Source organism: Rissa tridactyla, chromosome 8, assembly GCF_028500815.1.
Source record: "Rissa tridactyla isolate bRisTri1 chromosome 8, bRisTri1.patW.cur.20221130, whole genome shotgun sequence".
Classification (NCBI taxonomy): Eukaryota; Metazoa; Chordata; class Aves; order Charadriiformes; family Laridae; genus Rissa; species Rissa tridactyla.
The window spans coordinates 9,548,470-9,562,707 of record NC_071473.1 but is presented as its reverse complement, the minus strand read 5'-3'; the positions used below and the strand labels follow the sequence as shown (position 1 = coordinate 9,562,707).

General features: G+C 39.0%; 1 protein-coding gene across 4 annotated transcripts in view; it reads left to right on the top strand.

Moving 5' to 3' along the window:
* The window catches only part of VPS35L (VPS35 endosomal protein sorting factor like), a 54,783-nt gene continuing 40,545 nt past the window's right edge, over positions 1–14,238 (top strand). Inside the window, exons 1-9 of one of the 4 annotated variants that reach the window (XM_054212922.1) lie at positions 1–96; positions 4,362–4,461; positions 5,250–5,417; positions 5,754–5,876; positions 6,264–6,288; positions 7,341–7,417; positions 7,959–8,087; positions 11,370–11,454; positions 12,444–12,503. In XM_054212922.1, coding sequence (XP_054068897.1) covers positions 80–96; positions 4,362–4,461; positions 5,250–5,417; positions 5,754–5,876; positions 6,264–6,288; positions 7,341–7,417; positions 7,959–8,087; positions 11,370–11,454; positions 12,444–12,503 — 784 coding nt within the window. In that variant the 5' untranslated portion in view covers positions 1–79. Of the gene's footprint in view, positions 97–428; positions 653–4,361; positions 4,462–5,249; positions 5,418–5,464; positions 5,565–5,753; positions 5,877–6,263; positions 6,289–7,340; positions 7,418–7,958; positions 8,088–11,369; positions 11,455–12,443; positions 12,504–14,238 lie in introns of those variants that run through there. The other 3 variants (XM_054212923.1, XM_054212921.1, XM_054212924.1) reach the window with 3 other exon arrangements.

The window sequence follows — 14,238 nt, the reverse complement described above, 5'->3', positions numbered from 1 at the left end:
GCTTCCCGCCGCGGGGCGGGGCGGGAAATGGCGGCGGAAGGCGCTGCCTGGCCGCGGTGTCATGTGACGGGGCGGCAAGATGGCTGCCTTTCCCTGGTGAGGCTGCGGGCGGGGTGGCTGGGAGCTGCCTGGCCCCGTGCCGGGAGGGGACCGCGCTCCCGCCGGCCCCTCAGGCGGTGCTGGGAGTGGGCTAGGCCGGGTAACGGGCTCCAAGGGGGCTGCAGGTTCCCGCGGCTCCGTGAGGGCGGCCATCATCCCCGGCTCCCCTCACAGCCGGGGGCCGCCGCACTGAGGCGGCGGCGGCTCGGGGGGCGCCCGGGCCTGCCCGCGAGGGAAGCTCCCCAGCCCAGGCGGGGCCGGGGCAGCCTCGCCGCTGGGGCTGCTCCCTGCGGGGCTCGGGGCCGCTCGCCTGAGGGGAAGGAACCTCGGGGGGAGCCGGGGCGCTGGGCTCTGGGCGGCTGTGGAGAAACGCGACGGCCGCGGGGCCCCGCGCCCCGCCGTGGGTTATTCCCCTTAGCAGCAAGGAGGTTCCTGCGGGGCAGCCGGCCTTTGGCGTGGCTTGGCCACGATGTGGTGTGGATGCCGGGTCCCTTGCGTTCTGTGAGGGAATGGCGCTCCCCCGCCGGGCGGTGTCACTGCGCGCTGAAGGAAGGTTTGGTACAGCGGGTTTAAGTTTACCGGCAGAGTTTGGCTCCTGTTAGTTGTCCTTCACAGGCTCTTTAGAAGTAGATGTGGTGTTTAAGGGCCGCAAACTGAAGAGGCAGGTCGACTTCCAGCGACACTATTTCCACGGAACTGGGTGTTGAGCTGAGGGAGCCGCACTGCGCAGGACGTGGAATAACTTACAGTTGTATTTGTTATGGAAGGGAAGGGTAAAACAGGCGCTCTTTCTCTGGCCAAGTAAAGGAAGATACGTTCAGAGTTCATTTTTCTCCAGACTTGTCCTTGTTTACAAATGAGCCTATTTTCTGTTTCTGGAAGGCTTACTCTCCCGAGGCTAATGTTCTTATAACACACTGAGTATATGAAACTTCTGTGTTTTGATGTGGCTGATGGGTTATAGTCCTGAGCAAACTAGAAATCAAACCTAATGAGTCAAGAAAAGTAACTTGCAGCAGTTAGAACTAATTAGAGCATTAGGTTGCCAAAAAGTTCCCCCCATATCTATATTGTCACACTGAAAGTCATCTGCCTCACTTCCCTTCCATGTTATTAATGTGTGAGCAAACTTTTATGTGTAAAAAAAGTGGGAAAAAAATGTGGATTTAGAAGTTTCATTGTTACTGAAACTAGTTGAAGTTTTATGAAAACATCAGAGCTATGCTTTTTAAAATAAATTCACTGGGGTATGAAATACTTTAAAACTTGAATTTCTGTAGCTAAGGAAATTGAGTGTGTAGAACGGCTCGAACTCGTTAGTTGGCTGTTGGAACTGTTGATACTTTCAGTGCAGTCGGTAGTTGTGGTGGAACCTCTGTGTGGTCAGTGACCTTGCAGAAACAGAAAGGAAAAAATGTGACTGCAACTTTGGAATTTCTAGCGGTACCAATATATAATGAAAACTAAGGACGGCAGCCACAGAGCAGAGGGGTAGGGATGCTGCCAAATTGATTTTCACGTAACGCAGCAAATGAGCAAGCTAATCGGTAGGTCTGGTACTACTGGTGCAGACGTGGCCGTGGAGAAATAATGAACCAGAGTAAAATTTTTTAATGCATGGTTTTCTGTAATATGGCTGGTTCTGCTGCGCAGAACCTGGAGCGCGAGGGAGACGCCTGGGACCGTAGGGTGGGCTGGGTGTTGGAAGAGCTTCCGTAACGTGGGAGTAAGGAGGAAGTACAGCAGTCCCAGCAGTCCCAGGAAAAAAGATTGTTTATTGGGAGGAGAGAAAAAGGTCATCAGTCCAGCAAGCGTGGAAGGCATAGAGTGGTGACGATTGCAGTGGTGCTTGGGTGCGTGAAAAGGTTAAAACCCATTGTTAAAACAGCACCTGCAAGCCGGGGTTTATCTTGCAGCATGCACTGGGGGTGAAACCCTGGCTTGGTCTGAGTCTTATTTTTGTTTACTCTCAGAAGTCGGCTGTGCTGCTGTGGCCGAGATAGGAATGCTTAATCTCCTTTCCCTGGAGACTAACTGGAACGTGATGTCAGAGGAAGCTTGCACTTGTCCCCCATATTAGCTATGTTACAGGCTGTCTTATCACTTGAATAGCCACACTGTAAATGTACTTTTTAAATACTTATTTGCAGAGTGAACAGCTCTTCTTCATTCCCACGTGTGTATTAGACACGTAAGGCCCAGTGATGGCCTTACATTATAATTAGAGTACAACTGATTTTGGCCTGGGAGTGGTGGGTCAAGTGTGAGCTGTTGGTGACGTTTTTCTTTACATCTAGGTTGGAAATAACTGTAAAGCAGAGGTATGGAAATACTGACAGAACTGTAGCAGAGTAATAGAAATGTTATAATTATGTACCCAGAAAGAGGTAGAAAGATTTTTCACCCAGATGCTAATTAACCCATGAAGCAAGTGAGCACGGAGAATCGTTGAATCATGGGACAATAGTAAATTAAAGAGGCCATTCAAGTATAAAGAAAAGGAGCTGGAGGTCAAGAAAACAAAAGGAATAACCATGTGGATTTCGCTGGTCTCTGTCTCTTGCTGTGTTGTATCTCATTAGATGTCAAAGCTTCTCCTTGGAGTAGCACAATCATAAATTAAACTCATTCTTAATTTTTTGTTTTTAATGAATCTGTTCTTTCGGGGGCACATAATATCTATAGAAGAGCTGGCTACTTGGCACTGCTGAAATTCTTACTGAGTTAGGTCTCTGAGCAGCAATGGAATTCTTGAAAGTTTGGATTGGTTTTTGTGGGATAGATATGTATTATATGGGGGGAATGCTGTTTGTTTTCTTTGTGAGTCTGACTAAATAAAACCTTTGTGTATCCACTGGTTTTACTCATTCAGCTAAGGCCTTGGTGTGTGCTATAAATATTCTCAGGATCCCGGGTGAAACGGGAAAGAACCATTAGCTGCTCTGCGTGTTTCAAAGACTAAAAAAGAAAACAAGAAGTTATGGAGAGTAAAATGGAGAGAAAACCTTTTCAAATATGTTTTTCTAGATTTTACTTGGATCTCTTTCTGCCTTAACTATTGTACTATAGTACTTAACTGTTGCTGCTGCTAAAGGAAAGTACCATGTGGTAGCCACGATGGCAGTTGCTTTAGGAAGCAGCTGTCCTAAGTATTCTTGTGAGTTCATATTTTCATTTCCTGTTTTAAACATTACTACTACTCCATAAAATTAAAAGGAATTAATTTCATATGTGAAATTGTGTGTTGTCAGAGATAACAACTTGTTAGAAAGCTTGTTAGAAGGGATTTATAACTCTTAAGTATCTTTTGAAATTGTCATCAAGTGCTAGCAAGGGAAGTTTTAATCCCCCTTTTTTGCCTTCCTACACTGTCAAATGTGCTTTAAAAGCCTTTTTAACATATAAAATTATATTTGAGCAATTAAACCCAGGATGAATGGTTTATTTTATAAAAGAGCAGTATCCTTAGACTGTGATTGATAAATTAGTGTGTGTTACTGTTAGGTCCTAGTGGCAGTTTTATCTTATTCAAATATCTTTATTTATGTTATTTTCTGGAATGAAATCTTTTTCTAAGTAGAGATGGAGGCCATAGTTTCCACAGTTCTCTCTCAACATCAGATTCAAAATAAAGCCTAAAATACATATATTTTTGTGATTTATTTCACTTAATGACATAATTAATTTTCTTACACGAGGCAAGGCTTTTATACAAGGATTTACCCACAATGCAAGCATATGAGTACTGATAGTTTCTTTTTTATAATTTGACTTCTACAACTTTTGTTATGAATGCAGTGAACAGATAGAAATAGATTTCTCAGGGAAGAGCTTTGCAGCTACACAAGTTAATCTGTGTAGTCCCACATTATATGTGTGCATGATCACTTTGATTTCTTCCCTTGTGTTTTCAGACTTAACTTTTTCCTTCACTCTGAGTATTCATCTTAAAAGAGATCATCACCCTGTCACACGTACAAATCCTTGGTTAAATTGCCCTTTTGGTGTACAATGGAATGGAAGAGAATCCAGCTGTAGAGGCAGAATACAGTTGAATGGCTGAAAGTAAAATTTCTTCAGTTTTAGTTTTATGTGTCTCAGTAGAGAGAGAAATTTTGGTCTCTACATTGACTTGTTTTTCAACATGCATTTCTTTTTGTAAATATGCTTACATCTATATAGACGTAGGATATGTATCTCTGGTCCTAAGTATGTGATTATTTATACGCATATACACTTGCCCTTTCCTGTTGCTTTTTAAGGCATGCAAGATCAAGAAACTATGTTACAGAATCTGAAGTGTGCAAACTGGAGTCTGTACCCTTGGATTTTGGCGATTACCACCCACTAAAACCCATTACAGTGAGTTTCTTTTTGTGCTTTCGGAAAACGAAAGTGAATTTAAACTGATTGTGTTCCTCTTTTTACTTCCGTTCCTTTAAAATTAAAAGGCTTTTAAAGTCAGTGGTGGTACTAGTGAAGTTGCTTTCTATGTTAGCAGCCTGTTGTTTTAGAGGCATCAAGGTTTATTCTGTTTGTCCTCTACAGAAATTTGCTGGTGCTATAATGTGTCAAAACCAGTCTCCTTCTGACAAATATAGCATTCCAACTTGTGGGTTTTCTTGGTAGCATTAAATGCTGAATAATGGATAAGTTTAAAATCAAATTGTTGCATTACAAATAACCTTCATAATTGCTTGATGTAAGATTTGTTTTTGGGTTAACTTCCAGTCAGCTGTATGCTTTAAAACATTTATCATCTCTTTAATGTATGAGAGGCTTTTAAAAATGTGGATGTACAAAAAAATCCAGCTTCAAAGAGATGATAGTCATACGGTAATGAATGATAAATGGACAGCAGCTTCTACTCAGGAAGGTCAGTAGGAAGATAAGATGGAGGCCTTAAGAATGGATTTAATGTTCCAGGCTTGAGTGTCGTACAAGAAAAGTAAAGATGAGACTGGCAGAGGAAATCAAATAGCAAGGAAGAGGTTGGAGAAGAGGGAGAAAAACAATAAAGTAGAGGAGAGGTACTAGAAAGAAGTTTAGATTGGTTGTTCTTGTAGTTCTGTAGACATTTTGATGATTTATTAAAGAAAATAGGGGAAGAGAAGGCCTTTTTGTGTAATAGTTTTGAACTTTTCTTTTAGGTTACTGAATCCAAGACCAAGAAAATGAACCGGAAAGGAAGTACTTCTTCTACCTCCTCCTCCTCTTCTAGTTCTATGATGGATCCATTGAGCAGTGTATTGGATGGTACCGATCCCTTATCATTATTTGCAGCAGCTGCAGATCCTGTGACTACTACTGCTACCATGGTAACACTGGAGGGGGTTACCTTAACTAAGTAAAATCAAAAAAAAACTGACCAAAACAAAACTACAAAGCCAACCTTGGATAAAATGTATTTGTCTCACCAGCTAGGAGGTTAATGGAATTAGGAAACATACTGTGTTAGTAGAATGGTATATTCTTTTTTTTTAACTATATTTATCTGGCTTATGTTGACATTTATTTAAGTATGGATTTTTTTTGTTAATGGTGTAACTTTTGGAAGGATCAGTTATCACTTGAACAATTAAGTTGACCTTTACCAGCCTTCTCTTCTTTTTCCAGACGTGTATTTAACATTTGCACTTGTACCCTCCTCATAGGATAGTACACGAAAGAAACGGGATAAAGATGACAGCTCAGCAGTAGGAAGTGACTTTGAACCATGGTCAAGCAAACGTGGTGAAATCCTTGCTAGATACACAACAACAGAGAAGCTCTCTATTGTAAGTAGCCACTTCTCTGGTTTTGTTTATTTGTACTAGACCTTTGGATTTTGGATGTTGCTGTTTTGTAATTATTTCATGAGTAAATACTGGTCCTCTAAATTTCAGTTTCAATATTATAGAAAGCTGTACTGCAAGCTCTCACTTACAATGATTGTTTTAGAGATGAGTCCAAAAGTCTGTTGATACTTAGAAGCCATCACTTTGTCTTTTTGTAACAATACAAACAACTTCATAGTTGTTTCTAAGTTTCAGCTTCTTAGTTCGGATCTTAGGTCTACTTCTAAATGGTTGGTGGCTTAATTAGCAGTGAAATTATCTTGTGCATTCTTGTAATGCTAGCGAGCATGTGTTTTCTAAAAGTCTGCTTTTTCTGTTTCTTCATAGAATCTGTACATGGGATCTGAAAAAGGTAAGCAGTTACTTTAACAGTAACAGATTTTGCTTGAGTTATAGGGTGCAGTGTCAGGTTTGTGATCAAGAGTAGGTGAAATGTGTTTTCCTGTCCTCCGCCATTCTGGCATATGGTTGGATGTGTGGGGTTTTTTTTTGTGAATAAGACTTCTGCTGGATTTTTCACTTAAAATAATTATTGAAAACAAACCACTCCACCACCGTGTCTTGTATTCCTGTGGGCTAATGAATTTGTGATTATGTGTTGTGGAAGGAAATGGAATTCACTGCCTTCCACTGTAGCTTAAAACTTTCTTCCATTTAAAGTGAGCAATGATGTCTTGAGAGGATCATGTTCATCAACTCTTCTGCTTGCTGGAAGGGAAAGCAAACAAGTCCCTTGGGAACCCGTTCAGTTATTCTCTTTACATGAAAGTGAAATTATTTCAACTGTATGCTGAGTGTTCAAAAAAAGAACCAAATGCTAAATATTTTATTATGTTTTCTAGCGAAGCAAATCTGGGCTAAGTACTCATAGCTGATTGCATAGTAAATCAGAATTTTTATATATGAGTAAACATGCAGCATTTCAGCTTCTTCAAAAAAATGAAATACTGTTTTGGAATGAGAATGGTGAAACGCTGAAACAGGATGTCCAGGGAGAGTGTATAATCTCCATCCTTAGATATCATTAAATTGACTGGATATAACCCTGTGCAATTTATCAAAATTGGACCTGCTTTGAGGAGGAGTGTTGGACACAGACCTCCGTAGAGTTTTTCTAACCTAAGTTATCCTATGGTTCTACCCAGTGGTTCTTTCCTTACCAGCAAAACTTGCAAGAAAGTCCATTTATAGTCAGTTTTGCTTATTTGTCATTCTCTGTGAATGAATTGTAGGTACATTTAAATGTGTGTCTTCAGGAATAGCCACCAAATGAATCAAACCGCTTGCCTTCTGTCATGGAAGCTGACTAGTTGTCTGAGTCTGTCAAGCTTCTTCAGGTTTGTTTCCCTTTAGAAGTCCAAGTGTTTAAATGTTAAGGAAACTAAAACACAAAATTCTTTACAGGAAAAGCTACAACTACTGGCTCAGCAGTTTCTGAAAAAGTGAGGACAAGGTTAGAAGAACTGGATGATCTGGAAGAGGTGAGAAAGTTTTCTGATCCAATTACATCACTGTTTTAAAAGTGAAATAAATTTGTGAAATAAAAATCTTTTATAAAACCTTTTAAAGAGGTCCTAATCCTGCATATGCTTATGCAGTGTTTAGATAAATATATACTTTCCATGGGATTTCTCTAATAATTTCAATCCTTATTGTTATAGAATTCAGGCAAAATTGTGATTCAAAAATTCACCTGATTTACTTTGGTACTGTGTACAGTCTGCAGCTGCTAGAAAACTTTCTGGAGACAAATAGCCTTAACATCTGATAATTTTGTTTGCCCCTGTCGCAAGGGCAAGAAGCTGCATACTGTCTACCTGAACTTGAAGTTACATTTACGTGCTTGATAGAAATACCGAGTACTCAAGTTATTTCTCAAACAGCAGTATTTTACTCTGCAAAGATGAGATGTTCCATATCTTACTTTCGTAAAGCCTGAATCTGCTGGGTACTTGTAGAGTTGTTTTAGGTAGTGTTCTTTCATTTCCTCTCTTATTAAGTAGGCTTGTGTTTTCTTGGCAGGGGTCACAGAAAGAGCTGTTGAATTTGACTCAGCAGGATTACATGAACCGAATTGAAGAACTGAACCAGTCTTTAAAGGACGCTTGGTCCTCTGATCAGAAAGTAAAAGCTCTGAAAATAGTCATCCAGGTCAGTTTTACGTTTTTGTCTGTACAGAATCAGTGAGTTTGGTGGTGTGGCTTGTCAGGTTTCTTTCTTTGGGAAAGAAGGGTTTCTGTTATTTTTCTATTACTTTCTTCTGTTCTTCACTGAAACCCATTTCTTTGAGAGTTTTGTGACTTCTGACAACAGTTGGATTTTCATCTTCATTGTTATTTATAGATTTTGACTAGGGTATGTAGGATGGAATTCTTATTAAAGAGAGTGGCCAAATGACAGATGTGAAAATTTTACCTGTTTAAGGACGATTAGAATAAATAATGTGTAGCGATATCAACTCTTTCTAAGGTATGTAATTTCCTTTGCTCTCCTTTTCCCCTTCTAGACCCTTGCTCCCCACCCCCAATAATATCAGGGTGACTTTTTGAACATCATTGTTTTCCCCACCCAAACTTAGTAAGGCAATTAAATAATCTGATTTAGGATCATAGCAAGCTACAGGAAACAACTTCAGATTTTTTAAGTGTGCGTATGTTCTCTTGTTTTTTGTTGCGTGGAGGGTTTTTTGTTTGGTTTTTTTTTTTTTAAACTTGTCTTTCTCTGTTCATTTGGGGTGATGGTCTCTGAGGGGAGCAGGGGAAAATAGGACAATTAAATGCTGTTTTGTTTGTCTTGGCCTTTAAAAAAGGCCAGAGGCAGAGTGCATCAGAGGACAGAGGAGATAATGACATCCTTAAAAGCTGTAAAACTGATGTAATGCTAATAGTCATCAAGTGGGGTTATATAAAGTCAGGTTTGGTTTTTTTTTTGGTCGTGCTGGATACTCTTGTGAAAACTGTTTGCAGTAATTTCAGCTTAAATTGTGGTAAAGACAATAAAGGAAATGAAACATAAATGAACTGAGATAAAAAAATCATATGTGACCTGAGGTGACAAATGTTCTATTGTAATGCTATGAAATCAGCACTATTATTCTTTTTAAAAAAAATTCCATATATAGCATTGTGAAGTGTGAATATTTTAGTGAAAGAGAATACAATATTATAAGTCTTTGGATGAGAAGAAAAGGGACATGGGTGTACTGTATTTGCAGTGCATTAATATGTGTGTGTATATATATATATACAGTGTCTGACATGCAGTGATAATCTACGCATTGATACTTTCATATGTTCTTTTACAAATGGTTTCAAAAACAATTTTGAAATAAGGTAGTTTTTAAGATGGGATTCAGTGCTTCCTTTTAGGAAAGTGGTATTAAAATTGCATATGTTTATCTCTCGAAGTGTTGTCTGTGTGTTGTTCACTTTGCACTTGAAGTTTGTGCTGCAATGCTTGTCATTAATTGAAAGACTGTGTAAGAATAAAATAGGTATTTGGGTAATTAACATGAATTAAAAAATTTTCATAAAGGAGACTATAAGTAACAAATAATAATTTTATACTTATAAGGCAGGGTAGGGTAGAAACCTGACTGAACTTTCCTTGTTGTGTTCCTAGTAACTAACATAATTTTAAGTGTTATATCCCCTGAAGAAACTAAGCAGTTTTTTTTAACATCAGCCTGTGATTATATGTATAGTCTATCATTATTATCATCACATACCGATTAGTATGCAATAGGAAGAATAAGCCTGGGCTTTTTTTTTTTTTTTTGGTTGTTATTTTCAGAAATTTATACTGGGCTGGCAAAAGCAATTTTCATTTCAATGCTAGAATTATCTTGATGTAAGAACTAATGATGAAATTACGCAAGACCTTTCATTTGGACATTGGGGACGAAGCTGCCGTTCTCTGTGCAGGAGTTTTACAGAGCTTGAAGTGCAGGAAGAGTTCTGGTTGTTAAGGCAGGGTCTGAATTTATAGCATGTGAGTTCCTCAAGTGCCGTTTTACAAGATACTTTACTTGTCAAGATGGAATAAGCTAAGCTACTTAGAGTAAGCTGAAGTAAGTTGATTATGTATGTGAGCTCTAAGAAAAGTGGTAATTTAAGTGTTCTTGGTATGTGTTAGGTCCTGAACAGCTACTGAATTACCTTTCTTTGAAGGTGACTGACTTACCACGCAGCAGGGAAGATTCTGCTTTGGTTGTGAGATGTGAATGCTCGCGCCCGTCTTTCTGGTGCACTCTTAAGTTTCTCCCTGATGAATAAAGCAAAAAGTGTGCCCCCTGGTTAAGCACGTTCAAATGTTATGATTTTCTTGTTTAAACAAAGCGGTGTTGTGGGGTATTGGATTGCTTTCTGGACTTTTGGAGTGTAATGAAAACTTGAACTTCATTTATTCCATTGAGGTTGAAGAACTGTCTCCTGATGAGGGAGAGAGAAGGGACAGAGATCACAGAGAATACTGTACTTGTCAGTCTTAGAGACCAGAGAAGACTCATGGTCAAAGGCCACATTTGGCTCAAGTAGGGAGGAGGTGGATTTCTCTCTGCAGTCAGTCATTTGCCTGTTTTCTTCAGGTGGAAGTTGATTTTTTTGTGAATAGACTTCTGTCAAAGTTTTTAACTGCAGTTTAGTCTGCAGTTTTTGGACAGTCTCAGAAAACAAAGTATAGCTTAATTGAATATTTAAAAAATATTTTAATTCCTAAATGTATTTTGAATTAATACCATAAATGGACATGTTCCTACCTGGACTTTACATTCAACAATACTAGAACTAAGTTGGCTAATAAGTTTTCAAATGTGACTTTGTACCGGACATCATTATAGTGCAAAAGCTGCGATCATGTTGGGTGCCTGTGGGTGGTGATTGATTGCAGATTCCTGCCTGGAGCTGACTGTGGATCAGCTGGCCTGTTTCCAAAATGTTTGAACTAGTTATGTGAGCCGCAAAGATGTGTTGAAAAGCTCATTAGCTAAACTTTTAAAATTTTTTCTTAATTTAGTCTATGTCAAGTTTTGTGTTTGATATGGATGCTTAGAGACATGGTGAGAAACTGAAAAATGCCCTTAAAAAAGTTGTTATTAGAAAAGAAGTGCCTTTTTATGCTGCTTCTGGGAGAGAATTTGTTTTGTCTGAACAAATGCACAGATCTGCATGGTCAGCTGAAATTCTGCATTGTAGATTACCTTGTATAAAGGAAAAACAGAGCTGTGACTAGCTGTGCTGGAAATGAAGAATAACCTGAAAAATAGAGAGTCCCGTGATGTGTTATGTTACAGGTTCTTCTGCTTTTTGCTGGGAAGTTCATGTTGGTTCTTTGCATCTGTAGATATTCATCTGTTCCAGCCTGTCTGGAGCAAAAACACAAACTTGCATTGTCCTCTAAAAATGTTTCTTTGTTGTTGTTTTTTTTCCCTTCTAGTGTTCTAAGCTTCTTTCAGACACAACAGTAATCCAGTTTTATCCAAGTAAATTTGTTTTGATTACAGATATCCTTGATACTTTTGGTAAGTATCTAATGTGCCAGACTTACAACACAATTGTTAATGAAATGAAATTGTTTTTTGTAATGTTAGAACACATCAAAGTTATCCAAAAAGTACTGAAATGACTCTCAGTTTTAACATGGAATATTTCCAACGTAAACATCTGGACATGAGTGGTATAAATGTGGTATATGATTTTTAAATAACTCTTATGAGTGAAGTCTTTAAAATAAAAATACTTAATTTTGTAGTTCTGTGCTTTATGTATTAGTCAATATCTAGGAAAAAAACCTTGGGAAAAAATCATGATCTCTGCATTTTGAAATTTAATTTATGAAAAATTTTGGTTTTGGCAGCTTCTTGACTCAATATTTCATTCTATTTATATTGAAGGATAGAAGTCGGAAAGTTTTCTTTAGCTGAATAGGGACTATGAAGTGATCAAAATGTAGTTACTGAATTTTTTAATCTATTTTTATCATTGTTAAATGATCCTTTGAATTAAATTGTCATCCACTGCATGTGATTCTCTTGGTTTTCTGCCATGTTATGGAAAAGATTTACAACAGTATTCAAAGTTGAAGGGTATTTTGATGTTTGGCAGGATGTGCTATGACACAGGTCCAATTGTTTTTTCAGATCTTGCTTCCTCTTTGTGCTCTTTCCTACTTACTGCAAGTTGCTGAAGATAATGTAATACCCAAACCCAGCAAAGACAGGACACCAGCTGTCCTTTCCTGGCCTGGGAGAAATCTGACCTGTGTGCTACCTCTGCACTGAAGGAGCCAGATGCGTTTTTTGCAGTGTGCGAAATGCTAGTTTCAGCCTCAGTAGAGGGCAGCACAATGTTAGCGTTCTAGGAGGTTTTTCCAGCTGATTTCCATGTATGTTGGAGAGGAAACCTTTGTATCAACATTTTATACTGGAGAGGGAACCTGTGTAGCAACATTTTGTGGTTTACAGTTCATTATGAATGGGTTTTGATTTTTTTTAATTTTTTTTTTAAACAGGGAAACTAGTGTATGAAAGAATTCTGTCAATGTGCATGGACAATCGTGTCTCTTTGCCAGGTAACTTTATGTTTGTTTCTACTGTGCTCCTAGAAAAATCATTTCTGAACTAATTTGAGAAAGATTAAATAGCACCCATGCTACTTTGTTTCCTGTGAAAAAAGCTCCGATTTGAACCTAGTAATTTTTAGTTTTTAACAGAGTAAAATCCATTGCTTTTAGTTTTCATCATTCACAGTATTTTTGCAAGTTTACATTTTAACTGTGAAGAATATACAAACAAAGCTGAGAGTCTCGATGTTTGGTAAATAGATGTTTTTGTTGCTACATAGGAAACTGTTGATTGTTTTGCTTTAATTAGGGAAGAATTTTGGAAGAAGGAGCAGGCTGTCAGTATGATCTTTCTAACTTGGGCCCTTTTCATTTTTTCAGTTGAAATTCAAACACAATGTAAAGGTTTAATTTGACATTTACAGTAGAAATGTATATGGAAGTACTTCTTTAGGAAGGCAGTGAAACATTCCATTGAAATATGGGCTTTTCTTTGCAATTTGGAGTGAATTAAGTGCATGTCCTTGAAATGTGAAACATTCTTACTCTGTTGTTGGCAATGCAACAGTACCATTAAGTTACAGTTAAATCCATAGGATTTGAGCCAGAAGCTTGAAGCTAGCAAGTATTTAAATTTTAAATAAACTCACAGAAAATACTTAAAATAAATTTGGTTGTTGCAGCTCTGTAAATTGTTCTTGTAAATGTCAATGAAGGCAGACAGTTCCCGTAGCATGTCGTGATTACTAGGCACAATTACCACTGTTCTGGAGAGCTGAGCTCATGCTGCAGGTCTGGAGCTGCTGGGGTCATTCCTGGTGGGAACTCCCCAGTCAGCTGTAAAAGTGGGAGGGAGGAGGAAAATCTGTGCTGTGCTTGCTGTGCATGGCAGTGTGAACCCAGCCTCCGTGCTCGTCCCGTGGGAACCAAGTGAAACAAAGTTGGACAAGAGCTCCCGTGGTCCTGGGTGAGAAAGAACAGCTTCCTGTACTCAGTCAGCATCAAGTGTGTGGCTTCTCTAGTCTTGGAAGTGGGAAACTTTCCTGTGGAACAGGAGCTTCTCGCCTTTTGGGGGCAGCGATCGGAGAGCACTGCTATTTTAAAACTGTTTCACAAGGAGTTTATAAACAGACCTTCACAGCAGAAGCTGCTTGTGTAGTTTTATGACCGAGAGAAGAGGGACCTATCCTTCTGAACCACCTTGCCTCAGACCTGGGTAGATCCTGAGAAGCCTGTTTTGGCATTCTGTTCCAGGGAGTCTCGAGAAAGAGGAGGCAGTTAGCCGTGCAACTGCATGCCCGCCTGACCGGAGCACTGTCACTGTAACCCATCTTTTCCACCCCAGGGTGGCAGCTTTTTCCTGCTGGCAGCTGACACAAATAGTCCCAGAGCTCATGAGGGGAGAACTGTGCTGCAGTGTTAGATGTTTAGCACTCAAAAACAAATGTTCTGTCAGTGTTTAATATTTTCTACTTCTTGCAATATCGTTTTAAATAATGTTCTTTAAAAATTGTATTAGCCTTTTAAAGTAAAGAATTTGAGTGCTTAAATCTCTTTTATATGTATGCATTGTTATAGATTTATAGACATGTATTTGTTATGGATTCCTTATATTATGTGGTTTTTTTACAATTTCTGCTTTTGGGGGGAGTCGGACATTAGATTCTGGAATGTCCACCTTCTGGAATGTTACTTAATGCAAGGCGGAAGATCTAGTTACCTTTTCTCGCTCTCTATGTACTCA